This window comes from Schistocerca americana, chromosome 4 (genome assembly GCF_021461395.2).
Source record: "Schistocerca americana isolate TAMUIC-IGC-003095 chromosome 4, iqSchAmer2.1, whole genome shotgun sequence".
Taxonomy (NCBI): domain Eukaryota; kingdom Metazoa; phylum Arthropoda; class Insecta; order Orthoptera; family Acrididae; genus Schistocerca; species Schistocerca americana.
The window spans coordinates 18,699,232-18,724,681 of NC_060122.1; the positions used below are offsets into that span (position 1 = coordinate 18,699,232).

General features: G+C 40.5%; 1 protein-coding gene across 2 annotated transcripts in view; it reads right to left on the minus strand.

Moving 5' to 3' along the window:
• LOC124612473 (zinc finger protein 665-like) overlaps window positions 1-25,450 on the minus strand; it is a 163,271-nt gene that overhangs the window by 66,955 nt on the left and 70,866 nt on the right. For both annotated transcript variants that reach the window (XM_047140705.1, XM_047140704.1), the window contains exons 5-6: window positions 13,520-13,600; window positions 6,373-6,613 (exon numbers count right to left, since the gene is read on the minus strand). In XM_047140705.1, coding sequence (XP_046996661.1) covers window positions 6,373-6,613; window positions 13,520-13,600 — 322 coding nt within the window. The remainder of the gene's footprint in view (window positions 1-6,372; window positions 6,614-13,519; window positions 13,601-25,450) is intronic.

The following is a 25,450-nucleotide window of genomic DNA, read 5'->3' on the forward strand; positions in this document are numbered from 1 at the left end:
CTAGAAATCGAGGAGTATACGTCCCACCAGGTAATTTAGACCGCCATTCCTCCCCTGGTGCCGACAGGGAAGGAACAATTGGGGGTCATACTGTAAAGCATTGAAGTTTCCTTTCTTAGAGACTCGTGCTTACACACTATTCGTATTTCATTTCACGGTGGTCCCACGAGAAGCTAGGGGAAGGAATGTCCACCCAGACAGAGCCCCACTTGCCTGGGTAAGCCTAATACAACCGGAGAGCGACAGGTTCCCCAGAGGTCGCCTGCTAGCAACTGTTCTACCTCAACAACCAAGCACACCTTGAGATTGAGGTTTTTTTTATAGAGGTTTATACTATCCTCGCAACTCCGGCAGTTAAGCCAAGATCCCCGGGCTCTGTACCGTACAATGTTCCACTGTCGCGCCTTACGGTGGCCGTTGAACCATGCTCAGAGCTTACGGTATTGAGGACTGGTGACGCTTCCCAGTTCCCAACTCGGGGACCCCGGGGTCGCCAAGCCCGTACCCAGCAACTAAATGCTGAGCCCCCTAAGGGGCTCATGGTACGGAATGAGCTAGAATGAAATGGTGGCGAAGCCTTCAGAACTTTGGTCAATGAGTGCGGTGCCCTTAATATCTTTCGTCTTTTTACCTGATGTGATCTACTGTACATGTAAAATTAGCTAGAAACAAGCAATAGATTACTGGAGTAAGATTGGTTGTTAAGTCTTGTCATTGATAGCTTCTTAAATGGTCAACAAATGCAGTGCTACTAATAATTTTGTAATTAACACTGATTGCTGCTTGGCAGAGACAGTGTGATCACACCAGCCTCGCTCTCTTTTCAATCAGTCTGTCAGTAGTCAGTGTGCTCGGCTCACCTGTTGAATTCAGTTCTGCGTACCTGTGGAGCCAAGTTTTATTAACTGACCAGGTAGGTAACACTCATTGTGTCATATTTCATTATGCATAATAATGAGGCGCAACATTATTTACATCAGTCGTTCCTCTCTCTCCAATAAAGGTTGCCCACCAACAATCACTGCGACAGTGCCATGCCGATTATTTTTCAAGATAGCCAGCTTTCAGATCCAGCATTAAAGGACTGGTTGGAGAAAGTACCCCCAGACCTATCTACATCTACATCTATACTCCGTAAGCCACCTGGCGGTGTGTGGCGGAGCGTACTTTGAGTACCTCTATCGGTTCTCCCTTCTATTCCAGTCTCGTATTGTTTGTGGAAAGAAAGGTTGTCGGTATGCCTCTGTGTGGGCTCTAATGTCTCCGATTTTATCCTCATGGTGAAATATGCTCACTATTTTTACATACATGAATTTAGCATATTTCGTGACAGTACTCACTTTTCCGTGGATGTTTATAAGATGATATTTGACTTTTTTGTGTTGGCTTCAGTCGTCTAGTGAAAGTATGATTCCATAATGCCGTTTCGTCGGCTGCGGAAATGTCCTGGTTCAATGCGTTTGCCTCATTTTTGGTGCTTCAAATACCATTTCTCCGAATGCGCTTCCTTCTTGATATTTACATAAAAAAGTACAAGAATAACTCACTTTTGCTGGTCACTTGCAACTTATTATAACGCGGACCTGTACATTGTTCCACTGTCACACACCGAGTGTTCACTGCCGACTGACTACGGTCAAAGACGAGTCCAGCGTCAAAGACATTTCACACAACACACTAGCTTCCACTTGTAACCAGTCTCTCTGATATCATTAGTCACATCTACTAATATTAATCAATATGCTGTCACTCTCGAACATATAAGCAAATAGCATAAAATAAGGCAAATTACAATTCACAAAAAATATTCTGACAAAAATATAAGAAAACATTTACAACCTCCCTCATTAGATTTGGTATCGACAAATCCGGTAGAAAATAACACATCTCCCAGATCCATTACAATGGTCTCTTCGCAAGATATACGTAGGAGGGAGCAATATACTGCTTGACTCCTCGGTGAAGATACGTTCTCAAAACTTCAACAAAAGCCCGTACCGAGCTACTGAGCGTCTCTCCTGCAGAGTCTTCCACTGGAGTTTATCTATCATCTCCGTAACGCTTTCGTGGTTACCAAATGATCCTTTAATGAAGCACGCTGCTCTCCGTTGGATCTTCTTTATCTCCTCTATCAACCCTATCTGGTACGTATCCCACACTGGTGAGCAATGTTCAAGCAGTGGGCGAACCTACTTCCTTTGTTTTTGGATTGCATTTCCTTAGGATTCTTCCAATGAATCTCTGTCTGGCATCTGCTTTATCGACGATCAACTTTATATGATCGTTCCATTTTAAATTGCTCCTAATGCCTACTCCCAGATAATTTATGGAATTAACTGCTTCCAGTTGCTGACCTGCTATATTGTAGCTCTATAGTGCTAAATGTGGATTATGTCCAGGGACTCTCATTAACATCCGTACTATGGGAAGATCTGCTCCTACAAGTCACATGACAAAATCCAAGAAGCACGTCATGAAAGCAGCTGCCATTAGTGTGTCTGAAATTAAAGCTGACCTCGTAAATGCATCACAGATTGTTGCTTGTTGTGATGAATCCTTGAACAAGGTGTGTAAAAGAATCTAGATGGACATCTTAGTGCATTATTGAGCATTTAAAAAAAAAATCTAGTGTGCGCCCATTACCAAGCATCAGCTTCTCTAAGCAGTTCAACAGCAGCTAAGCTACTAGAGTCCTTCAAGAAAAAAATTCCCGGCGAAGCAATGGAAAACTTTTCGGAACGTGTAGGCTTCACATTGTTCATGACGCCTTCAAGTCCGCAATTCAGGAAACACAGTGGATGAAAATTCAGTTTTCACATGCTTCATACAATGTTTTTAAGGATGTATATTTCGACAATGGAATCAGACCTTTTCCCTTAAAGTTTTGCAGGATCTGATGGCTGGAGAATGTGGACGTTGCTGAGTGAGCTCTAGTAATGCTTCAATTTCTGTGAATATTTGTCGCGAAGCTGGAAGAAAAAAACAAACCAAAATTTGCTAGTTACAAGGTAGTGGAGGATCACCTCAAGGCCAAGCTACTCGGTCTGAAAACTGCCTTTTTCAAGACTCTGCCTGGAACCTTGACACCTTTTCTAAAGGATTTCTAATCCCATTGGCCGCTAGCACCATTCCGCCACTCTGCTTTGACAGAGATAATTGAGACAACGCCAACGAAGAATCCAATCTTTTAGGTGTGAACTACGTTAAGATAAGATTCACCATCAAAAATGAGTTTAGGAAGTGAAGGTCTCTCACAGTCCTTGAAATCGCTAAGTTCTGGAATGAATATAGAAGAGCTCGTGTCAAAGTTGATGGAGGAATCTCTCCTACACTTTAGGCTGACAAAAGCTGTAGGCTGCTTTGATCCTGCCACAGCGTGCAGGGAGGCTGGTTCCAAACGATTTCATTCCTTTCTACAGATTTTGGTGGAGAGAACTTGGATGGACGGTGGATGTACTGATAAAGCAGAAGCGCAATACGCTTCTGTCGTAAAGAAGAACTGCAGAACAAAACTCTAAACATTAAACAAAAAAAGGAGGAATGGCTGGATGCGTTCTGGATGAAATGTCTCAAGAACCAGAATACAACATGCCATGAGCTGCAGAAGGCAATAGCAATCGCGCTCACTTTGTCGCATGGGCAAGTAGCTGTGGAGCAAGGATTTTTGGTGAACAAAGAGTGCCTCTTTGAGAGTACGAGGGAACAATCCGTAGTGAGCAGAAGATTGGTGTATGACGCAGTCAAAACACACGGCAGAGTCAAGATAGTACCTATAACAAATTTCCTTACACACACTGTAAGAAACTCACAAGATCAATATGCTGAAGACTTCAAAAATCGAAATGACGAGTCGTCCATAAAAAAAAAGATGATCTGACTAAAAGGAAGATTGCTGACGCACAAATAAGACAGCTTAAAGAGAAGGAGGCAAAACCTGAGGGGACCACTCAAAACGCTCAGATAGGGCAAGAATCTATTACAGAACAAATCAATGCTCTCACACACAGGTCCAAGTGCATTATTCTCCAAAGTCAATTCCTAAATTACAGTGTTTGTTGTTAAACTATGGTACTTACCTCTGAATTATTTGTTGTATTGTCTAATAATAATTAAAATGTTTCTTTCAGAAAATGTTTTAAAAACAAATGAATATGAAACAGTTATTTATTTTAAACTGCTAACTACCAAAGATGTTTAAATATACATTTCAAACAATAACTTTCATGATTCAAAAGTGTTTGAAAAATAAACCAAATTTAAGAAATTAAGTATTAAAATTAAAACCCAAGGTAAAATTTAGGAACACAAAAATCTGAAAAGAAAAACTGTAAAAATGCACAAAATATTTTATGGAAAAATGTCTTATTATTCTGAAACGAAAGAAAGTAATTGAAGGTCTTTTAACAATGATTAAACTGCAAGTTTTTGTAATTAAATAAAAATAATAATATCTCAGAAAAATTGAGGAATGAAAGAGGTAAGAGATATACTTGTCCTTACTGAAAGCAAATTTTATAGCGGCTAATATAGTAGCTGCACTTGACACAGGTTTTCACTCTAAAACTACACTAATTTTGTACGAGACCAAGGTATGGATGTCCCACTATCTGTCGCTTGACTAGTGCTGCCTTCTGTTGTCTACTTATAGGATTACTTAGAAAGAAGCAACAGCAAACGTTACAGCTGTTTGGAGGCGAAGATACAATTCACTGGCAAAACAAGTAGAAAAGAAGAGAACTGGTATTGCTCTTATTGCAACATATCTCTCTGCATGCCAGAACACTTTTACTTTACTATAGAAAAGACGACTACGTGCGACATTGCTCAATAACTCATTATGCACTTTTTGAAGGATAATTATACTTTTTGCCATCAATTGCATAATTTTTAATCTATGAAAGAACAACGATAAATATGAAAACTAACTTTGAAGCTCAGTCTTTTTAGCATGTGTTACACTTTAAGTCGTATCAAACACAAATGTACCAGTAAAATTTTAAATAATGGCATAAATAGCTTATCTTCTGGGCCCAAAATTTTAAACAATTGTGACATCGCGCACATTGAATGCATATTAGTTCTTAAGACGTACTGCATTATCTTTGACCTAAGGCCTTTGAAATTTTTCGGTGTCGGCAGACTTGTGTGAGCACTGTATAAATGACCATTTTCTTTGCAAACCAAAGTTTTATTTTGGTGTTATTCTCTGATTTATGTTTCATTGTTGCATTATTATTCAGCAGTAGTGGTCTTAAGTAAAATTCTCACATGTCGAACCTACAAAAATTTAATTGAAAACTAAAACAATGAAAAATTGCCAGAATTCTAAAAAATTCCCGGGTTTTTCCCGGATGAAAAATTCTTGGGTTTTCCCCGGATGTCCCGGGCCATAAACACCCTGGAAACAGAGCAAGCAATGGTTGCACCTGCAAATCACTAATCAGAACCAAATCACTGCTCATTTCACACCTGCACAACACTTCAGACACCCACATTCTTCTGCATCTATACTGATTTGCTTTTGTGACTGACAGCATGCTCACTACGTAAAATAAACCATATTGTAAGGTTATGCTCTCCATCACACTGTACGGAATGTAAGTCAAGCAACTTTACTGTGACAACATTAGCACCAAAACAATAATACATGGTGCACACTTCGACATTCATTCCTTTGCATTCTCTTGTCAAATCACTTGCAAATCCACTGTGCACTGTTTGCAACTGTGCAATCACTTGTGTTAGTTTAGGTGTAAAGGGTGCTGCAATGGCTGCGTAGAACCAGCAGATGACACACCCCTTTAATTCCCATCGTGCCACCATTGACAAAAGTGCTGCAAAAAAAACACAGAAGTACACCACTGGCCACTAACTATGTTTTTACAGCCTTCTACAGAAATGTATTCTACTTCTGTGTATTTGCCCAATTTTAAAGTCAGTTCAATTCTAACTACAAATGGATTCAGGCAAACTGCAGTTTAAACACAATAACGATATACATTCCCACAGTTGGCAGCATTACAATATTTACTGCCCACTCACCACTCCCCTATCACTGTTGTCCTAGTTTTTAGCCAAGTTGGTGTCACTGTACACCTCCTACCCTTCCAAATTCTTGAAAATAAGTAAATCCACAGGTTACGTCAATTGCCAAAAATGTAAGATGTCCCTTACATTAATCTTTTATAGAATTGGACCCCAACAGCAGTACTTTAATCTGTGAATGTAAGATGATCTCGACTTTGTTTGAAGGACAAATTTGGGAAAAAAAATCATTTTATAATTCGGTGAATATGGTAACTGATCCTAATTTACCCTGCATGTAGCCCCCACAACAACCATTTCTGCAACTACACCTTACATGTTGCTCACCTCAATTGGAAGATGCCATTTTATCTTTTCTATTAACTGTAGCTCTTCACCCTTCTCTCCAAACACAGGAACTAGTTCTATTTCTTCTGATGCACAAATTCGACACAATATGTTAGCAAGAGCTGTATCTTGACCTTGTTGCCAATCATCTCTCTCATAGGAATTTTCTTCGACTATTATCCCCACAACATTCGACTTCTGAATTTCCAGGCAGTTATTGATATTTGAATCGTCAGCCGCTCTGTCAATAGAAAACTTTCAAATCATTCATAATTCTTAAATTATAAACCAGAAAGACATCACATAAACTGCAATTAAAACAGGCAAAAATAATAGAAAGTTTAAAACAACAGGTTTTTAAATCTATATTTAGTATGACTAATGTGCAATTTAAATAATGGATCTTATTGGAATTTAAGTGTTATCACATTTACACTGGTTTCATTTATTGAAAAGAATGTAATTTAACAGTTAAAGCATTCTGTAATGAAACTTATTTTCTAACAGGTTATAACCATTTCAATAAGGGAGGTGAAGAACTAACTGCAATAAGTGCTGGAAGCAAATCATTACTAGAATGAATTCGTTTTGTGAATAATTCTAACTATAAAAATAAAGGCAAAAACCGTCCTTTGTTGCAAAGAGAGAGAGGTACTTTTTTTCAGGTGGGAAGTTTAGTTCCATCAATACCAATACTGAATTCAGTAACTTCAACCAATTTCCCATGGTGAAAGTACGTCCGTGTTGAAAGAATACTGTTGTTATGGTCTTCAGTTAGACCACCACCCAGCCAAACCTGCTTACTGTAGTACAGCCTTTGTTTCCCTGTTCATGTCACACACTTCCCTCCAAGATTAATGTAACTATTCCTTCATGCCTCGGGATTACCCTATCACGTCTTTTAGTCATACTGTTCCATAAATTTCTTCTCTCCCCAACTCAATTCTTTACTTCATTAGTTATTTATTCCACTTGCCCTATGTTCAGAATTCTTCCACAAACATTTCAAAAGTTTCCATTCTCTTCTGTCTCTGTACTGTTTACTGTCCAGTTTTACTTCCGTATAAGGCTACAGTCCAGATTTGAAACTGAAGGCTTAAGTTGACTGAGAACCAAATTGAAAACTTTAATTACCTGAAGGATCTCATATTAAGACTATCCTGCCTGTCACAGCAGTACACAAACATGCCTTTCACTGTTTTACTCTTTCAAACCACTTTCAACTCTTTTCACCCCCTTTCAAACTCCAAGTGGGATATTCCATGTTGTTTTTCTGAAATGTGCCAGAATCATGGGGCAGGGAGATTTAATGGACACAGTTTCATCCTCTTGGATTTGTGGCTTCTACTGATCAACTCCATGCCTGTCCATACACAGCACATGCAACATTACATCTTTGATACCTAAGATCTATCCACGAATGTAATTGTTATGAAAAATACATCACCTGTGACAAACACGCTTTAAACTGACACTACATTATAAGAAGGAAAGTTGCCACCACCATATAGTAGAGATGCTGAGTCGCGGATAGGTGCAACAAAAAGACTTTCACAATTAAAGCTTTTGGCGTCATTTTGTTGTGCCTATCTGCGACTCAGCATCTCCACTATATAGTGAGTGGCAAATTTCCTTATCATAATACTGTTATATTCCATCCTGGATTCTCCATCATTTAAAATGACACTAGATATTTTAGTCATTGGGTTTTGCTGCCTTAAGCAATAAATGGGCACACCTTTACACTTAGAACTGACGCTGATTCACTTTAAAAATGGCCTGATATTTCTCAGCACAAACAGCAAAAAGGCAGTAATGACACCCTAGAAGCGTGAAAATTGGCAAAAATGTACACAAGATTTCCCACATTTCAATGGCGCTTAAATCCCATAGACGAGTGAACCTACAGAGAATGTGACCTCATAAAATTACAACTGTTATCAACCCATAATCGAGGGCACGCCCAGTGAGGAGCATGAAGAGCATCTGTATCCGACCCCCTCCCACTCATCAGACCGTGGATATCCACTAGCATCACTGTACTCAGAGCTATTTGTAAGGAATCTGTAATCTGTTTCACCAATCACCACTTCCTCCTTGCAACTGAAAATGTGCAATGAGTCTAGGTTCTACAAGCTATTAGTAAAACCATGCTGTCAAAAGATTTATGGCTTTTCCTTCTTCTCTGTGTTAAGAACCAAAGTTAAAATCTGCAAAAATGCAAATTATTCCATGTACCTGAACATTACATGCCTGCCAGCAAAATTACTTGTACAAATGTCATACAAACTACTGCAAACCCCAGTACTAATGAAATTGCTTTTAAGGAATTCCTGCATTTAACAAACGTACCTACTGATCCCAGTGCAACTCCCATAAAAGCAATGTTCCTGGTTTTTCTTTTTTTTCCTTTTCTTTAACAAACCCCACTTCAAAAAAAGTCAACTTTGAAGACACAACTAGTAAGGCCTATTTTTATGAAGTACCCTAACTCGCGTGAGTGGCTGACACATAAGGTGTACAACTTTACTTCCGCTGTTTTTTCCCCAACATTTGAGGCTTTAATCAAGCAAAATGTTTACGCATGTATCATTCAAAGTATTTTCCATCACTGGCCACTATTTTCTACCATCTTTCGGGCAGTTTACGAATCCTGTGTCAAAAAAATTGTTCATCTTTTGAAGCGATCCATGAATCGATCCAATTTGTGACTTCTTGATGAGATCGGAGGTATTAGTCAGCCAGGGCATGAGCCACTGATCTAAACAGGTGATAGACAGAGGGAGCAATGTCTAGAGAATATGGAGGGTGGGGTAGGACTTGCCATTTTAACATTTCCAAGTACGTTTTGACCTCTTTTGGAATGTGGGGTCGAGCATTGTCGTGCTGCAAAATCACTTTATCATGCCTTCCACCGTATTGTGGCCATCTGTCTTTTAATGCTCTGCTCAAACACAATAACTGTGTTCAATAACGGGGATCTGTGATTGTTTCATTTTGTTTTAACACCTCATAGTACATGACGCCGAGCTGGTCCCACCAAATGCAAAGCATGATCTTGGAGCCGTAAATATTCGGTTTGGCCGTCGACGTGGAAGCATGGCCGAGATATCCCCATGATTTTTTGGGTTTAGGGTTATCATAATGAACCCATTTTTCATCCCCAGTCACAATCCGGTGCAAAAATCCCTTCTATTTTTGCCTCTGAAGCAATTGTTCACAAACACACAAACGCCATTCAACACCTCTCGGTTTCAATTCACAAGGGACCAAAGTTCCTTTTTTCTGAATCATGCCCATAGCCTTGAGATGTTTTGAAATGGCTTGCTGTTTCACTCCCACTTATCGTGCCAATTCTACTTGAGTCTTCACTCAACAATGTCTCCAATTCTGCATCTTCGAAAACATTCTCTCTTCCACCACTAAGTCAGTCTACAACATTAAAATCACCGTTCCTGAAGCATTGAAACCATTCATGACACGTTCTTTCACTAATAGCGTCCTTACCATACATGAGAGCATTCGATGAGACTCAGTCACTGTTTTCTTCACATTGAAACAAAATAGTAACACCCCCCGGAAATGACAAGACTTAGGCTCGTAAACTGACATTTTCAATCATGAACTACTTTATGATGCATACACAACTCAACTAATGTTTGAATGGGTTATGTTGACTGAGGTCCAGCCTAACTGCCTGATTTCTCCAATCTGTTTCTTTCGACCAATACTTACCGTTGTCGCCACCTCTCAGCAAACGGCAGAAGCAAAGTTGTACACCTTGTTCATTTTTGAAAAAGTAATGCAAAAACAGAATAAAGAGTAATTTTTTTTTTCAATCAATATATAGTTCACAAGACTCTTTGCCTGATATTTCTATACTCAATGCTAGGGAGTTCTATGTGGTGTCCGTAAAAATGACAGTGACTGCTTTATGGGAAGTCTTTCTTATGTTGTTGTTGTTGTTGTTGTTGTTGTGGTCTTCAGTCCTGAGACTGGTTTGATGCAGCTCTCCTTGCTACTCTATCCTGTGCAACTTTCTTCATCGCCCATTACCTACTGCAACCTACATCCTTCTGAATCTGCTCGGTGTATTCATCTCTTGGTCTCCCTCTACGATTTTTACCCTCCAGTACTAAATTGGTGATCCCTTGATGCCTCAGAACATGTCCTACCAACCAATCCCTTTTTCTAGTCAAGTTGTGCCACAACCTTTTCTTCTCCCCAATTCTATTCAATACCTCCTCATTAGTTATGTGATCTACCCATCTAATCTTCAACGTTCTTCTGCAGCACCACATTTCGAAAGCTTCTATTCTCTTCTTGTCCAAACTATTTACCTTCCATGTTTCACTTCCATACATGGCTACACTCCATACAAATACTTTCAGAAACGACTTCCTGACACTTAAATCAATATTCGATGTTAACAGATTTCTCTTCTTCAGAAACGCTTTCCTTCCCATTGCCAGTCTACATTTTATATCCTCTCTACTTCGACCATCATCAGTTATTTTGCTCCCCAAATAGCAAAACTCCTTTACTACTTTAAGTGTCTCATTTCCTAATCTAATTCCCTCAGCATCACCTGACTTAATTCGACTACATTCCATTATCCTCGTTTTGCTTTTGTTTATGTTCATCTCATAACCTCCTTTCAAGACACTATCCATTCCGTTCAACTGCTCTTCCAAGTCCTTTGCTGTCTCTGACAGAATTACAATGTCATCGGCGAACCCCAAAGTTTTTATTTCTTCTCCCTGGATTTTAATACCTACTCCAAATTTTTCTTTTGTTTCCTTCACTGCTTGCTCAATATACAGATTGAATAACATCAGAGACTGGGTACAACCCTGTCTCACTCCCTTCCCAACCACTGCTTCCCTTTCATGCCCCTCAACTCTTTTAACTGCCATTTGGTTTCTATACAAATTGTAAATAGCCTTTCACTCCCTATATTTTACCCCTGCCACCTTCAGAATTTGAAAGAGAGTATTCCAGTCAACATTGTCAAAAGCTTTCTCCAAGTCTACAAATGGTAGAAACGAAGGTTTGCCTTTCCTTAATCTAGCTTCTAAGATAAGTCGTAGGGTCAGTATTGCCTCACGTGTTCCAATATTTCTACAGAATCCAAACTGATCTTCCCTTAGGTCGGCTTCTACTAGTTTTTCCATTCGTCTGTAAAGAATTCGCGTTAGTATTTTACAGCTGTGTCTTATTAAACTGATAGTTCGGTAATTTTCACATCTGTCAACACCTGCTTTCTTTGGGATCGGAATTATTATATTCTTCTTGAAGTCTGAGGGTATTTCGCCTATCTCATACATCTTGCTCACCAGATGGTAGAGTTTTGTCAGGACTGGCTCTCCCAAGGCCATCCGTAGTTCTAATGGAATGTTGTCTACTCCCGGGGCCTTGTTTCGACTCAGGTCTTTCAGTGCTCTGTCAAACTCTTCACGCAGTATCATATCTCCCATTTCATCTTCATCTACATCCTCTTTCATTTCGATAATATTGTCTTCAAGTACATCACCCTTGTATAGACCCTCTATATACTCCTTCCACCTTTCTGCTTTCCCCTCTTTGCTTAGAACTGGGTTTACATCTGAGCTCTTGATATTCATACAAGTGGTTCTCTTTTCTCCAAAGGTCTCTTTAATTTTCCTGTAGGCGGTATCTATCTTACCCCTAGTGAGATAAGCCTCTACATCCTTACATTTGTCCTCTAGCCATGCCTGCTTAGCCATTTTGCACTTCCTGTCGATCTCATTTTTGAGACGTTTGTATTCCTTTTTGCTTGCTTCATTTACTGCATTTTCATATTTTCTCCTTTCGTTAGTTAAATTCAGTATTTCTTCTGTCACCCAAGGATTTCTACTAGCCCTCATCTTTTTCCTACTTGATCCTCTGCTGCCTTCACTACTTCATCCCTCAAAGCTACCCATTCTTCTTCTACTGTATTTCTTTCCCCCATTCCTGTCATTTGTTCCCTTACGCTCTCCCTGAAACTCTGTACAACCTCTGATTTAGTCAGTTTATCCAGGTCACATCTCCTTGAATTCCCAGCTTTTTGCAGTTTCTTCATTTTTAATCTACTTTCTTATGTTATAGGCCCACATAATAATGTCACACAATTAATCACGTCCCCAAGATTGCATATAAAAGACAAGCGTTTGTAGAACATAGTTGAAATTCCTCAACGTTCTTCTGTTAGCACAAAGTTGTAAATGTGGAAACATGGGTCCATGTGAAAATGGCAATAACAATGCACCAGCCACAATGCAGCCCAACTGTGAATGCTGCTCTTGGGCACAGGGTATGCTGTTTGTAAGCAGCTAGAAACTGCCTTGACTACTGCCCCGTTATTGGGTCTTTTGGGAAGGGTACCAAGTGAAGCGCATCAGATGTCACAGGTAACTCCAGTACCATCGGCTCCTGTGGATACAACCTCCTCTACAGGAAGTACCAGATACATCACCATCATTTATCCACTTGACTGAAGTGAAGTGTCAGTAGCAGCTCTTGGGCCCTTGTACAGGGGAGAAAGAGATCAGGGAGAACTCTGGTATCACGCATGTCCGCCTAAACAACAATTACTGAGATGCTGTATTCTACTGTAACAGAGGCAATCAGACATCATTTGGGAAACCTGCTGTGCCCTCTGTTAAGGGGAAGCAAATGCAGAAGCATAGAGGTGTATTATTCATAACCATATGGCGAATAATGGTACTCCTTAGGAAAATGGTAGCAAGGAATGGGAAGGATCACCATTTTGGTAAGAAATAGTGGTTTGTTTCGCTAATGCTCCCCCTTCCTCAAAATAATTGTATGTTGCACCCCTACCTCAGATCCTGAATACATTTTTGCATGAAATGTCCAATAATAAGAGCACTGGAGAATAGGTAGCTGTATACTGTAGTCCAGATATGTACCATGAAGTGTGATAAGATGGCTCCATTGGAACCAGACAACGTCAATTGCCACACAATTTAAATTTGTCACTAATGTTCACATTGAACGTACTGCAGTGAAAATATACAATGGAATTAATGATGCTAAGAAAGTAAAAAGGAAATATAAAACCCTTAAAAATTTTAACATCTGAAGTGAAACAAATATTCTCATCCATGATTTACAGGATACTTACGTCTCGTTATTCTCTTGCACAGTTTCTTGACTGACGAAGACATTTTCATCAATTATTTCATACTGGTTTTCTTGTTGTTCTCTGAAAAGTGGAGACAAAACTGAAGTTGTGGGACAAACAACACAATTAAAAATGTAGTGCATATAAATGAATTATGTCAAAAGTATGAAAGTTACGAATCAAATTTTCCTGGGTTCTAAAATTATGAAAATTAACAAAGTCTGAAATTTCAGTTACATATGACATGACACAATCAGAACACAAAAGAATTTTATTCATATTGCAACAATAATAGTATTTTCATGCACACCATATTGATCAAATGCAAGATGTATCCAAATATGGCTACCACCACAAATGTACTTCAAAGTGATGAAACTAAAACATAATCATCAAGGATATCAGTTCTAAACAGCACAACAATAATTAGTTTATTATCTAGATGTAGTCTCAAAACAAGTGAAAGCAGATGTCCGTGTATCAGATCAGATCATTCTGTCAAGGTAATTTACATGATCAGGGCTTTTACTTCAAAAAAGGTCAACTGCTGTAGTTAAGTGACTATACAATAAAGTAATAAGTTATGTGATTACACACACACACACACACACACACACACACACACACACACACACACACACGCGCGCGCGCGCGCGCGCGGTGTCACTTGAATCATTAGGTGTAAGCTCTCTGTGTTTCAGCAGATAGTCACAATTTCAGTTTTGCAATCTGTAACTGGAGTCAGCCCAAGCAACTATTTCATGTGACAACCAGTGCCAATGGAAAACTTAAGTTGGTTTCTGATTACAAACAACATTATTTTTAATGTGATATTTTATGTGCCCATCCACCAGAGCAGTTTGAATTAGAGTAGCGTGGCATTCAGTTTAGCAATATGTAGTAACAGGAACAGTAAAACACTAAGAACAACAAACTACAGCAACGACTGTAGTACTGCTGCACCGTGATAACAGACAGCATGCAGCTAGATGGTATGTGACACAGGGGCAAATGGTTCATGTTTTACTGTCACTGTTAATACATATTGATAGGAACAGAAAAATATATATAAAAAATGATAACACAAAAAGTAGCACAAAATTAGCAAGTTTTGTAAGATAACAGAAAATATGCAATTTTAATGAAATATCATCAAATTTCCCAATATCTGGCATAAAAAATGTTATAAATCTAAGGATGATACTTTGCCAATACTCGTAAGATAGTTATTGAAATGAAATTGTATTGTGTCTTCTTTTCTCCTCCCGGCTGAATGAGGCTGGTGTAAAACTTTAAAATGTCACTTCAATTCCTGAGTAGCAAACTACATGTGACATCAAAATAGCACACGAATTGACAAAAAAGTATCACTGAAACTGGGGAGAGGGGAGGTCGGGGTAACAAATTTGGGAAAAAAAATTGATAAAATAAAGAAACTGACTTTGGCAAAAAATGAATGGAAATTGACAGAAATTAGCACCAAAGCTTGGGGGAGAGGGGGAAAAAATGCAATAAAAAAAAAACAACACCGAAATGCATGAAAAAAACCTAATTTTGCAACAAAACTGCACTGAATCTGCCAAAAATTAGCAGCAAACTCAGCAAAAATAATAACAAAATCAGCTGGCAAAAAATGAGACCAAATCTTTAATTTAAAAAAGAAAAACTGGAAAATCCGAGTTAAGCAAAAATTAACACTGAATTCGGCAGTAAATTACACGACTTTTTCCTGTTTCTACATATCAATATAAAAACTGAGTGGCAACAATAACCATATCCATAAGCTAAAACTAAGCCTCAGTGATTACAGCAGAGTGAACAAACACCAGGAAGGAGTAAGAAACGAACCACACTACAAGCATTATTGCCCAAATGAAATTAGTCAGCTGGTTAGTTCAAATTGCTACAGAGAGCATGTTGATGTTGTCGTCTTCAGTCCAGAGACTGGTTTGATGCAGCTCTCCATGCTACTATATCCTGTGCAAGCTTCATCATCTCCCAGTACCTACCGCAACCTACATCTTTCTGAATATGCATAGTGTATTCATCTCAGATCCCTTAATCGGGCTGGTCGGTTAAAAAAATTTAAAAAAGGGAAATGGGTAGGTTAAAGTGAGATATAGTGGGAATTAGTTAAGTTCAGTGGCAGGAAGAACAAGACTTCTGGTCAGATGAATACAGGGTTATAAATACAAGATCAAATAGGGGTAACGCAGGGGTAGGTTTAATAATGAATAAAAAAAATAGTAATGCAGGTAAGCCACTACAAACAGCATAGTGAACGCATTATTGTGGCCAAGATAGACACGAAGCCCATGCCTACTACAGTAGTACAAGTTTATATGTCTACTAGCTCTGCAGATGATGAAGAAATTAATGCCATATATGATGAGATAAAAGAAATTATTCAGGTAGTGAAGGGATACGAAAATTTAATACTCACGTGTGACTGGAATTCGACAGTAGGAAAAGGGAGAGAAGCAAGCATAGTAGGTGAATACGGATTGGGGGAAAGAAATTAAAGAGGAAGCCGTCTGGTACAATATTGCACAGAGCATAACTTAATCATTGCAAAAACTAGGTTCAAGAATCATAAAAGAAGGTTGTATACATGGAAGAATCCTGGAGATACTAGAAGGTATCTGATAGATTATATAATGGTAAGACACAGATGTAGGAACCAGGTTTTAAATTGTAAGACATTTCCAGGGGCAGATGTGGACTCTGACCACAATCTATTGGTTATGAACTGTAGATTAAAACTGAAGAAACCGCAAGAAGGTAGGAATTTAAGAAGATGGGACCTGGATAAACTGAAAGAACCATAGATTGTACAGAGTTTCAGGGAGAGCATAAGGGAACAACTGACAGGAATGGGGGGAAGAAATACAGTAGAAGAAGAATGGATAGCTTTGAGGGATGAAGTAGTGAAGGCAGCAGAGGATCAAGTAGGTAAAAAGACGAGGGTTAGTAGAAATCCTTGGGTAACAAAAGAAATATTGAATTTAATTGATGAAAGGAGAAAATATGAAAATGCAGTAAATGAAGCAAGCAAAAAGGAATACAAATGTCTCAAAAATGAGATCGACAGGAAGTGCAAAATGGCTAAGCAGGCATGGCTAGAGGACAAATGTAAGGATGTAGAGGCTTATCTCACTAGGGGTAAGATAGATGCTGCCTACAGGAAAATTAAAGAGCCTTTGGAGAGAAGAGAACCACTTGTATGAATATTAAGAGCTCAGATGGATCCCAGTTCTAAGCAAAGAAGGGAAAGCAGAATGGTGGAAGGAGTATATAGAGAGTCTGTACAAGGGCGATGTACTTGAGGACAATATTATGGAAGAGTATGTAGATGAAGATGAAATGGGAGATATGATATTGTGTGAAGAGTTCGACAGAGCACTGAAAGACCTGAGCCGAAACAAGGCCCCGGGAGTACACAACATTCCATTAGAGCTACTGACAGCCTTGGGAGAGCCAGTCCTGACAAGACTCTACCATCTTGTGGGCAAGATGTATGAGACAGCTGAAATACCCTCAGACTTCAAGAAGAATATAATAATTCCAATCCCAAAGAAAGCAGGTGTTGATAGATGTGAAAATTACCAAATTATCAGTTTAATAAGCCACAGCTCCAAAATACTAACGCAAATTTCCTACAGACGAATGGAAAAAAATGGTAGAAGCCCACCTTGGGGAAGATCAGTTTGGATTCCGTAGAAATGTTGGAACATGTGAGGCAATACTGACCTTATGACTTATCTTAGAAGAAAGATAAAGGAAAGGCAAATCTACATTTCTAGCATTTGTAGACTTACAGAAAGCTTTTGACAATGTTGACTGGAATACTCTCTTTCAAATTCTAAAGGTGGCAGGGGTACAATACACAGAGCGAAAGGCTATTTGTACAGAAACCAGATGGCAGTTAAAAGAGTCGAGAGGCATGAAAGGGAAGCAGTGGTTGGGAAGGGAGTGAGACAGGGTTGTAGCCTCTCCCCAATGTTATTCAGTCTGTATATTGAGCAAGCAGTAAAGGAAACAAAAGAAAGGTATTAAAATCCATGGAGAAGAATTAATAACTGTGAGGTTCACTGATGACATTGTGATTTTGTCAGATACAGCAAAGGACTTGGAAGAGCAGTTGAATGGAATGGTCAGTGTCTTGAAAGGAGGACATAAGATGAACATCAACAAAAGCAAAATGAGGATAATGGAATGCAGTCAAATAAGTCGGGTGATGCTGATGGATGTAGATTAGGAAATGAGACACTTTAAGTAGTAAAGGAGGTTTGCTATTTGGGGAGCAAAATAACTGATGATGGTCGAAGTAGAGAGGATGTAAAATGTAAACGGGCAATGGCAAAGAAAGTGTTTCTGAAGAAGAGAAATTTGTTAACATCGAGTATAGATTTAAGTGTCAGGAAGTCGTTCCTGAAAGTATTTGTATGGAGTGTAGCCATGTATGGAAGTGAAACATGGACGATCAATAGTTTGGACAAGAAGAGAATAGAAGCCTTTGAAATGTGGTGCTACAGAAGAATGCTGAAGATTAGATGGGTAGCTCACATAACTAGTGAGGAGGTATTGAATAGAATTGGGGAGAAGAGGAGTTTGTGGCACTACTTGACTGGAAGAAGGGATCGGTTGGTAGGGCATATTCTGAGGCATCAAGGGAGGGCAGTGTAGAGGGTAAAAATCGTAGAGGGAGAGCAAGAGATGAATACACTAAGCATATTCAGAAGGATGTAGGGTGCAGTAGGTACTGGAAGATGATGAAGGTTGCACAGGATAGAGTAGCATGGATAGCTGCATCAAACCAGTCTCAGGACTGAAGACCACAACAACATGCATCTCTTTGTCTCCCTCTATGATTTTAACCCTCCACGCTGCCCTCCAATGCTAAATTGGTGATCCCTTGATTCCTCAGAAGATGTCCTACCAGCCGATCCCTTCTTCTTGTCAAGTTGTGCCACAATTTTCTTTTCTCCCCAATTCTATTCAAAACCTCCCCATTAGTTAAGTAATCTATCCATCTAATCTTCAGCATTCTTCTGTAGCACCACATTTCAAAGGCTTCTATTCTCTTCTTGTCCAAACTATTGATCGTCCATGTTTCACTTCCATACATAGCTACACTCCATACAAATACATTCAGGGAGACTTCCCGACACTTAAATCTATACTCGATGCTACCAAATTTCTCTTCTTCAGAAACACTTTCCTTGCCATTGCCAGAGTACATTTTATATCCTTTCTAGTTCATCATCAGTTATTTTCCTCCCCAAATAGCAAAACTCCTTTACTAATTTAAGTGCCTCATTTCCTAATCTAATTCCCTCAGCATCACCCAATTTAATTCGACTACATTCCATTATCGTTGATTTGCTTTTGTTGATGTTCATCTTATATCCTCCTTTCAGGACACTGTCCATTCCATTCAACTGCTCTTCCAGGTGCTTTGCTGTGTCTGACAGAATCACAACGTCATCAACGAACCTCAAAGTTTTTATTTCTTCTCCATGGATTTTAATACCTACTCCAAATTTTTCTTTTGTTTCCTTTACTGCTTGCTCAATATACAGACTGATTAACATCGGGGAGAGGCTACAACCCCGTCTCACTCCCTTCCCAACCACTGCTTCCCTTTCATCCCCCTCGACTCTTATAACTGCCATCTGGTTTCTGTACAAATTGTAAATTGCCTTTCGCTCCCTGTATTTTACCCCTGCCACCTTTAGAATTTGAAAAAGAGTATTCCAGTCAACATTGTCAAAAGCTTTCTCCAAGTCTACAAATGCTAGAAACGTAGGTTTGCCTTGCCTTAATCTTTCTTCTAAGATAAGTTGTAAGGTCAGTATTGCCTCACGTGTTCCAACATTTCTTCGGAATCCAAACTGATCTTCCCCGAGGTTGGCTTCTACCAGTTTTTCCATCCGTCTGTAAAGAATTTGCGTTAGTATTTTGCAGCTGTAACTTATTAAACTGATAGTTTGGCAACTTTCACATCTATCAACACCTGCTTTCTTTGGGATTGGAATTATTATATTCTTCTTGTAGTCTGAGGGTATTTCGCCTGTCTCATATATCTTGGTCACCAGATGGTAGAGTTTTGTCACGACTGGCTCTCCCAAGGCTGTCAGTAGTTCTAATGGAATGTTGTTTACTCCCGGGACCTCGTTTCGACTCAGGTCTTTCAGTGCTCTGTCAAACTCGTCATGCAGTATCAAATCTCCCATTTCATATGCATCTACATACTCTTCCATTTCCATAGTATTATCCTCAAGTACATCGCCCTTGTTTAGACCCTCTATATACTCCCACCTTCCTGCTTTCCCTTCTTTGCTTAGAACTGGGTTTCGATCTGAGTTCTTGATATTCAAACAAGTGGTTCCATTTTCTCCAAAGGTCTTTAATTTTCCTGTATGCAGTATCCATCTTTTTCCTAATGATACATGCCTCTAAATCCTTACATTTGTCTTCTAGCCATTCCTGCTTAGCCATTTTGCACTTCCTGCCGATCTCATTTTTGAGACGTTTGTATTCATTTTTGCCTGCTTCAGTGACTGAATTTTTTTATTTTCTCCTTTCATCAATTAAATTCTGTATCTCTTCTGCTACCCAAGCATTTCTAGTAGCTCTCATCTTTTTACCTACTTGATCCTCTACTGCCTTCACTATTTCATCTCTCAAAGCTACCCTTTCTTCTTTTACTTTATTTCTTTCCCCCATTCTTGTCAATTGTTCCCTAATGCTGTCCCTGAAACACTCTACAACCTCTGGTTCTGTCAGTTTATCCAGGTCCCATCTCCTTAAATTCCCAACTTTTTGCAGCTTCTATAGTTTTAATCTACCATTCATAACCAATAGATTGTGGTCGGAGTCCACATCTGCCCCTGGAAATGTTATACAATTTAAAACCTGGTTCCTAAATCTGCCTTACCATTATATAATCTATCTGAAATGATCCAATGTCTCCAGGCCTCTTCCACATATACTGCCTTCTTTCATGACTCTTAACCCAAATGTTAGCTCTGTGCAAAATTCTACCAGGCAGCTTCCACTTCTATTCCTTACCCTAATTCCATATTCACCTACTATGTTTCCTTCTCTTCCTTTTCCTACTATCGAATTCCAGTCACCCATGACTATTAAATTTTCGTCTCCCTTCACTATCTGAATAATTTCTTTTATCTCATGATACATTTCATAACTCTCTTCGTCATTTGCAGAGCTAGTCAGCATACAAACTATTACTACTGTGGTAGGCTTGGGCTTCGTATCTATCTTGGCCCCAATAATGCGTTCACTATGCTGTTTGTAGTGGCTTACCCACATTACTATTTTTTTTATTCATTATTAAACCTACTCCTGCATTGCCCCTATTTGATTTTGTATTTATAACCCTGTATTCACCTGACCAGAAGTATTGTTCCTCCTGGCGCTGAACATGACTAATTCCAACTATATCTATCTTTAACCTATCCATTTCCCTTTTTAAATTTTCTAGCTTACCTGCCCGATTAAGGGATCCGACATTCCACGTTCCGACCCGTAGTACGCCACTTTTCTTCCTCCTGGTAACAACTTCCTCCTGAGTAGTCCATGCCTGGAGATCCGAATGGGATATTATTTTACCTCCAGAATATTTCACCCAAGAGGACATCATCATCATTTAACCGTACAGTAATGCTGCATGCCCTCGGGAAAAAGTACGGCTGTAGTTTCCATTTGTTTTGAGCCGTTCGCAGTACCACAACAGCAAGGCCGTTTTGGTTAGTGTTAGAAGGCCAGATCAGTCAATCATCCAGACTGTTGCCCCTGCAACTACTGAAAATGCTGCTGCCCCTCTTTAGGAACCACACGTTTGTCTGGCCTCTCAACAGATATCCCTCCGTTGTGGTTGCACCTACGGTACGGCTATCTGTATCGCTGAGGCACGCAAGCCTCCCCACCAACGGCAAGGTCCATGGTTCATGAGGGGACAGGGACCATATACAGTGAGAAAAATACACAATGAGATGTGGAGCTGAAATATGAAGCTGTGATCTGCAGTATCATGAATTCTTCAATGCTGAGACTAACTTAATTTTAATAAGGTACACTACTGCTCAAAGCTTTCAATGATATTATTAATTGAATTAAACAAAGGAGGACGACATGTACTCACATGTCCCAACATTTTTCTTATCACACATGCAATACAGTAGCATACTGGTACACAACTTCTAGATTTTTGCGTTACATTCTACACTCCATTTGCCAACAGAGCACGAAGTACACACACTTCTACTGACTGCACATAGGCGTATGACTCCTCTGGTGTTTAATTATAAGAATTTACGTGATCTGATAACAGTGCACTGTTTTGCAAAAGCATTCCCCATCATTCACCACTGCTCGTTTGGCATCTAATTTAGGAACTGATTATTCATAGGACCTCCCCTCATTAACCATGAACCTTGCCGTTGGTTGGGAGGTTTGCGTGCCTCAACGATACAGATAGACGTACCGTAGGTGCAACCCCAGCGGAGGGGTATCTGTTGAGAGGCCAGACAAACGTGTGATTCCTGAAAAGGGGCAGCAGCATTTTCAGTAGTTGCAGGGGCAACAGTCTGGATGATTGACTGATCTGGCCTTCTAACACTAACCAAAACGGCCTTGCTGTTGTGGTACTGCGAACGGCTGAAAGCAAGGGGAAACTACAGTCGTGATTTTTCACGAGGGCATGCAGCTTTACTGTATGGTTAAATGATGATGGCGTCCTCTTGGGTAAAATATTCCGGAGGTAAAATAGTCCCCCATTCGGATCTCCGTGCGGGGACTACTCAAGAGGACATCGTTATCAGGAGAAAGAAAACTGGCATTCTACGGATTGGAGTGTGGAATGTCAGATCCCTTAATCGGGCAGGTAGGTTAGAAAATTTAAAAAGGGAAATGGATAGGTTAAAGTTAGGTATAGTGGGAATTAGCGAAGTTCGGTGGCAGGAGGAACACTACTTCTGGTCAGGTGACTACAGGGTTATAAACACAAAATCAAATAGGGGTAATGGAGGAGTAGGTTTAATAATGAATTTAAAAAAATAGGAGTGCGGGTAAGCTACTACACTCCTGGAAATGGAAAAAAGAACACATTGACACCGGTGTGTCAGACCCACCATACTTGCTCCGGACACTGCGAGAGGGCTGTACAAGCAATGATCACACGCACGGCACAGTGGACACACCAGGAACCGCGGTGTTGGCCGTCAAATGGCGCTAGCTGCGCAGCATTTGTGCGCCGCCGCCGTCAGTGTCAGCCAGTTTGCCGTGGCATACGGAGCTCCATCGCAGTCTTTAACACTGGTAGCATGCCGCGACAGCGTGGACGTGAACTGTATGTGCAGTTGACGGACTTTGAGCGAGGGTGTATAGTGGGCATGCGGGAGGCCGGGTGGACGTACCGCCGAATTGTTCAACACGTGGGGCGTGAGGTCTCCACAGTACATCGATGTTGTCGCCAGTGGTCGGCGGAAGGTGCACGTGCCCGTCGACCTGGGACCGGACCGCAGCAACGCACGGATGCACGCCAAGACCGTGGGATCCTACGCAGTGCCGTAGGGGACCGCACCGCCACTTCCCAGCAAATTAGGGACACTGTTGCTCCTGGGGTATCGGCGAGGACCATTCGCAGCCGCCTCCATGAAGCTGGGCTACGGTCCCGCACACCGTTAGGCCGTCTTCCGCTCACGCCCCAACATCGTGCAGCCCGCCTCCAGTGGTGTCGCGACAGGCGTGAATGGATTGACGAATGGAGACGTGTCGTCTTCAGCGTTGAGAGTCGCTTCTGCCTTGGTGCTAATGATGGTCGTATGCGTGTTTGGCGCCGTGCAGGTGAGCGCCACAATCAGGACTGCATACGACCGAGGCACACAGGGCCAACACCCGGCAACATGGTGTGGGGAGCGATCTCCTACACTGGCCATACACCACTGGTGATCGTCGAGGGGACACTGAATAGTGCACGGTACATCCAAACCGTCATCGAACCCATCGTTCTACCATTCCTAGACCGGCAAGGGAACTTGCTGTTCCAACAGGACAATGCACGTCCGCATGTATCCCGTGCCACCCAACGTGCTCTAGAAGGTGTAAGTCAACTACCCTGACAAGCAAGATCTCCGGATCTGTCCCCCATTGAGCATGTTTGGGACTGGATGAAGCGTCGTCTCACGCGGTCTGCACGTCCAGCACGAACGCTGGTGCAACTGAGGCGCCAGGTGGAAATGGCATGGCAAGCCGTTCCACAGGACTACATCCAGCATCTCTACGATCGTCTCCATGGGAGAATAGCAGCCTGCATTGCTGCGAAAGGTGGATATACACTGTACTATTGCCGACATTGTGCATGCTCTGTTGCCTGTGTCTATGTGCCTGTGGTTCTGTCAGTGTGATCATGTGATGTATCTGACCCCAGGAATGTGTCAATAAAGTTTCCCCTTCCTGGGACAATGAATTCACGGTGTTCTTATTTCAATTTCCAGGAGTGTATAAACAGCATAGTGAACGAATTATAGTGGCCAAGATAGACACGAAGCCCATGCCTACTACAGTAGTACAAGTTTATATGCCAACTAGCTCTGCAGATGATGAAGAAATTGAAGAAATGTATAATGAGATAAAAGAAATTATTCAGGTAGTGAAGGCAGACGAAAATTTAATAGTCATGGGTGACTCGAATTCGACAGTAGGAAAAGGAAGAGAAGGAAACATAGTAGGTGGATATGGATTGGGGCTAACAAATGAAAGAGGAAGCCGTCTGTTAGAATTTTGCACAGAGCATAACTTAATCATAGCTAACACTTGGTTCAAGAATCATAAAAGAAGGTTGTATACATGGAAGAAGCCTGGAGATACTGACAGGTTTCAGATAGATTATATAATGGTAAGACAGAGATTTAGGAACCAGGTTTTAAATTGTAGGACATTTCCAGGGGCAGATGTGGACTCTGACCACAATCTATTGGTTATGAACTGCAGATTAAAACGGAAGAAATTGCAAAAAGGTGGGAATTTAAGGAGGTGGGACCAGGATAAACTGACTAAACCAGAGGTTGTACAGAGTTTCAGGGACAGCATAAGGGAACAATTGACAGGAATGGGGGAAAGAAATACAGTAGAAGAAGACTGGGTAGCTCTGAGGGATGAAGTAGTGAGTGCAGCAGAGGATCAAGTAGGTAAAAAGACTAGGGCTAGTAGAAAACCTTGGGTAACAGAAGAAATATTGAATTTAATTGATGAAAGGAGAAAATATAAAAATGCAGTAAATGAAGCAGGCAAAAAGGAATACAAACGTCTCAAAAATGAGATCGACAGGAAGTGCAAAATGGCTAAGCAGGCATGGCTAGAGGACAAATGTAAGGATGTCGAGGCTTATCTCACTAGGGGTAAGATAGATACTGCCTACAGGAAAATTAAAAAGACCTTTGGAGAAAAGAGAGCCACTTGTATGAATATCAAGAGCTCAGATGGAAACCCAGTTCTAAGCAAAGAGGGGAAAGCAGAAAGGTGGAAGGAGTATATAGAGGGTCTATACAAGGGCGATGTACTTGAGGACAATATCATGGAAATGGAAGAGGATGTACATGAAGATGAAATGGGAGATACGATACTGCGTGAAGAGTTTGACAGAGCACTGAAAGACCTGAGTCGAAACAAGGCCCCAGGAGTAGACAACATTATATTAGAACTACAGATGGCCTTGGGAGAGCCAGTCCTGACAAAACTCTACCATCTGGTGAGCAAGACTATAATAATTCCAATCCCAAAGAAAGCAGGTGTTGACAGATGTGAAAATTACCAAACTATCAGTTTAATAAGCCATGGTTGCAAAATACTAACACGAATTCTTTATATTCTTTACAGACGAATGGAAAAACTGGTAGAAGCCAACCT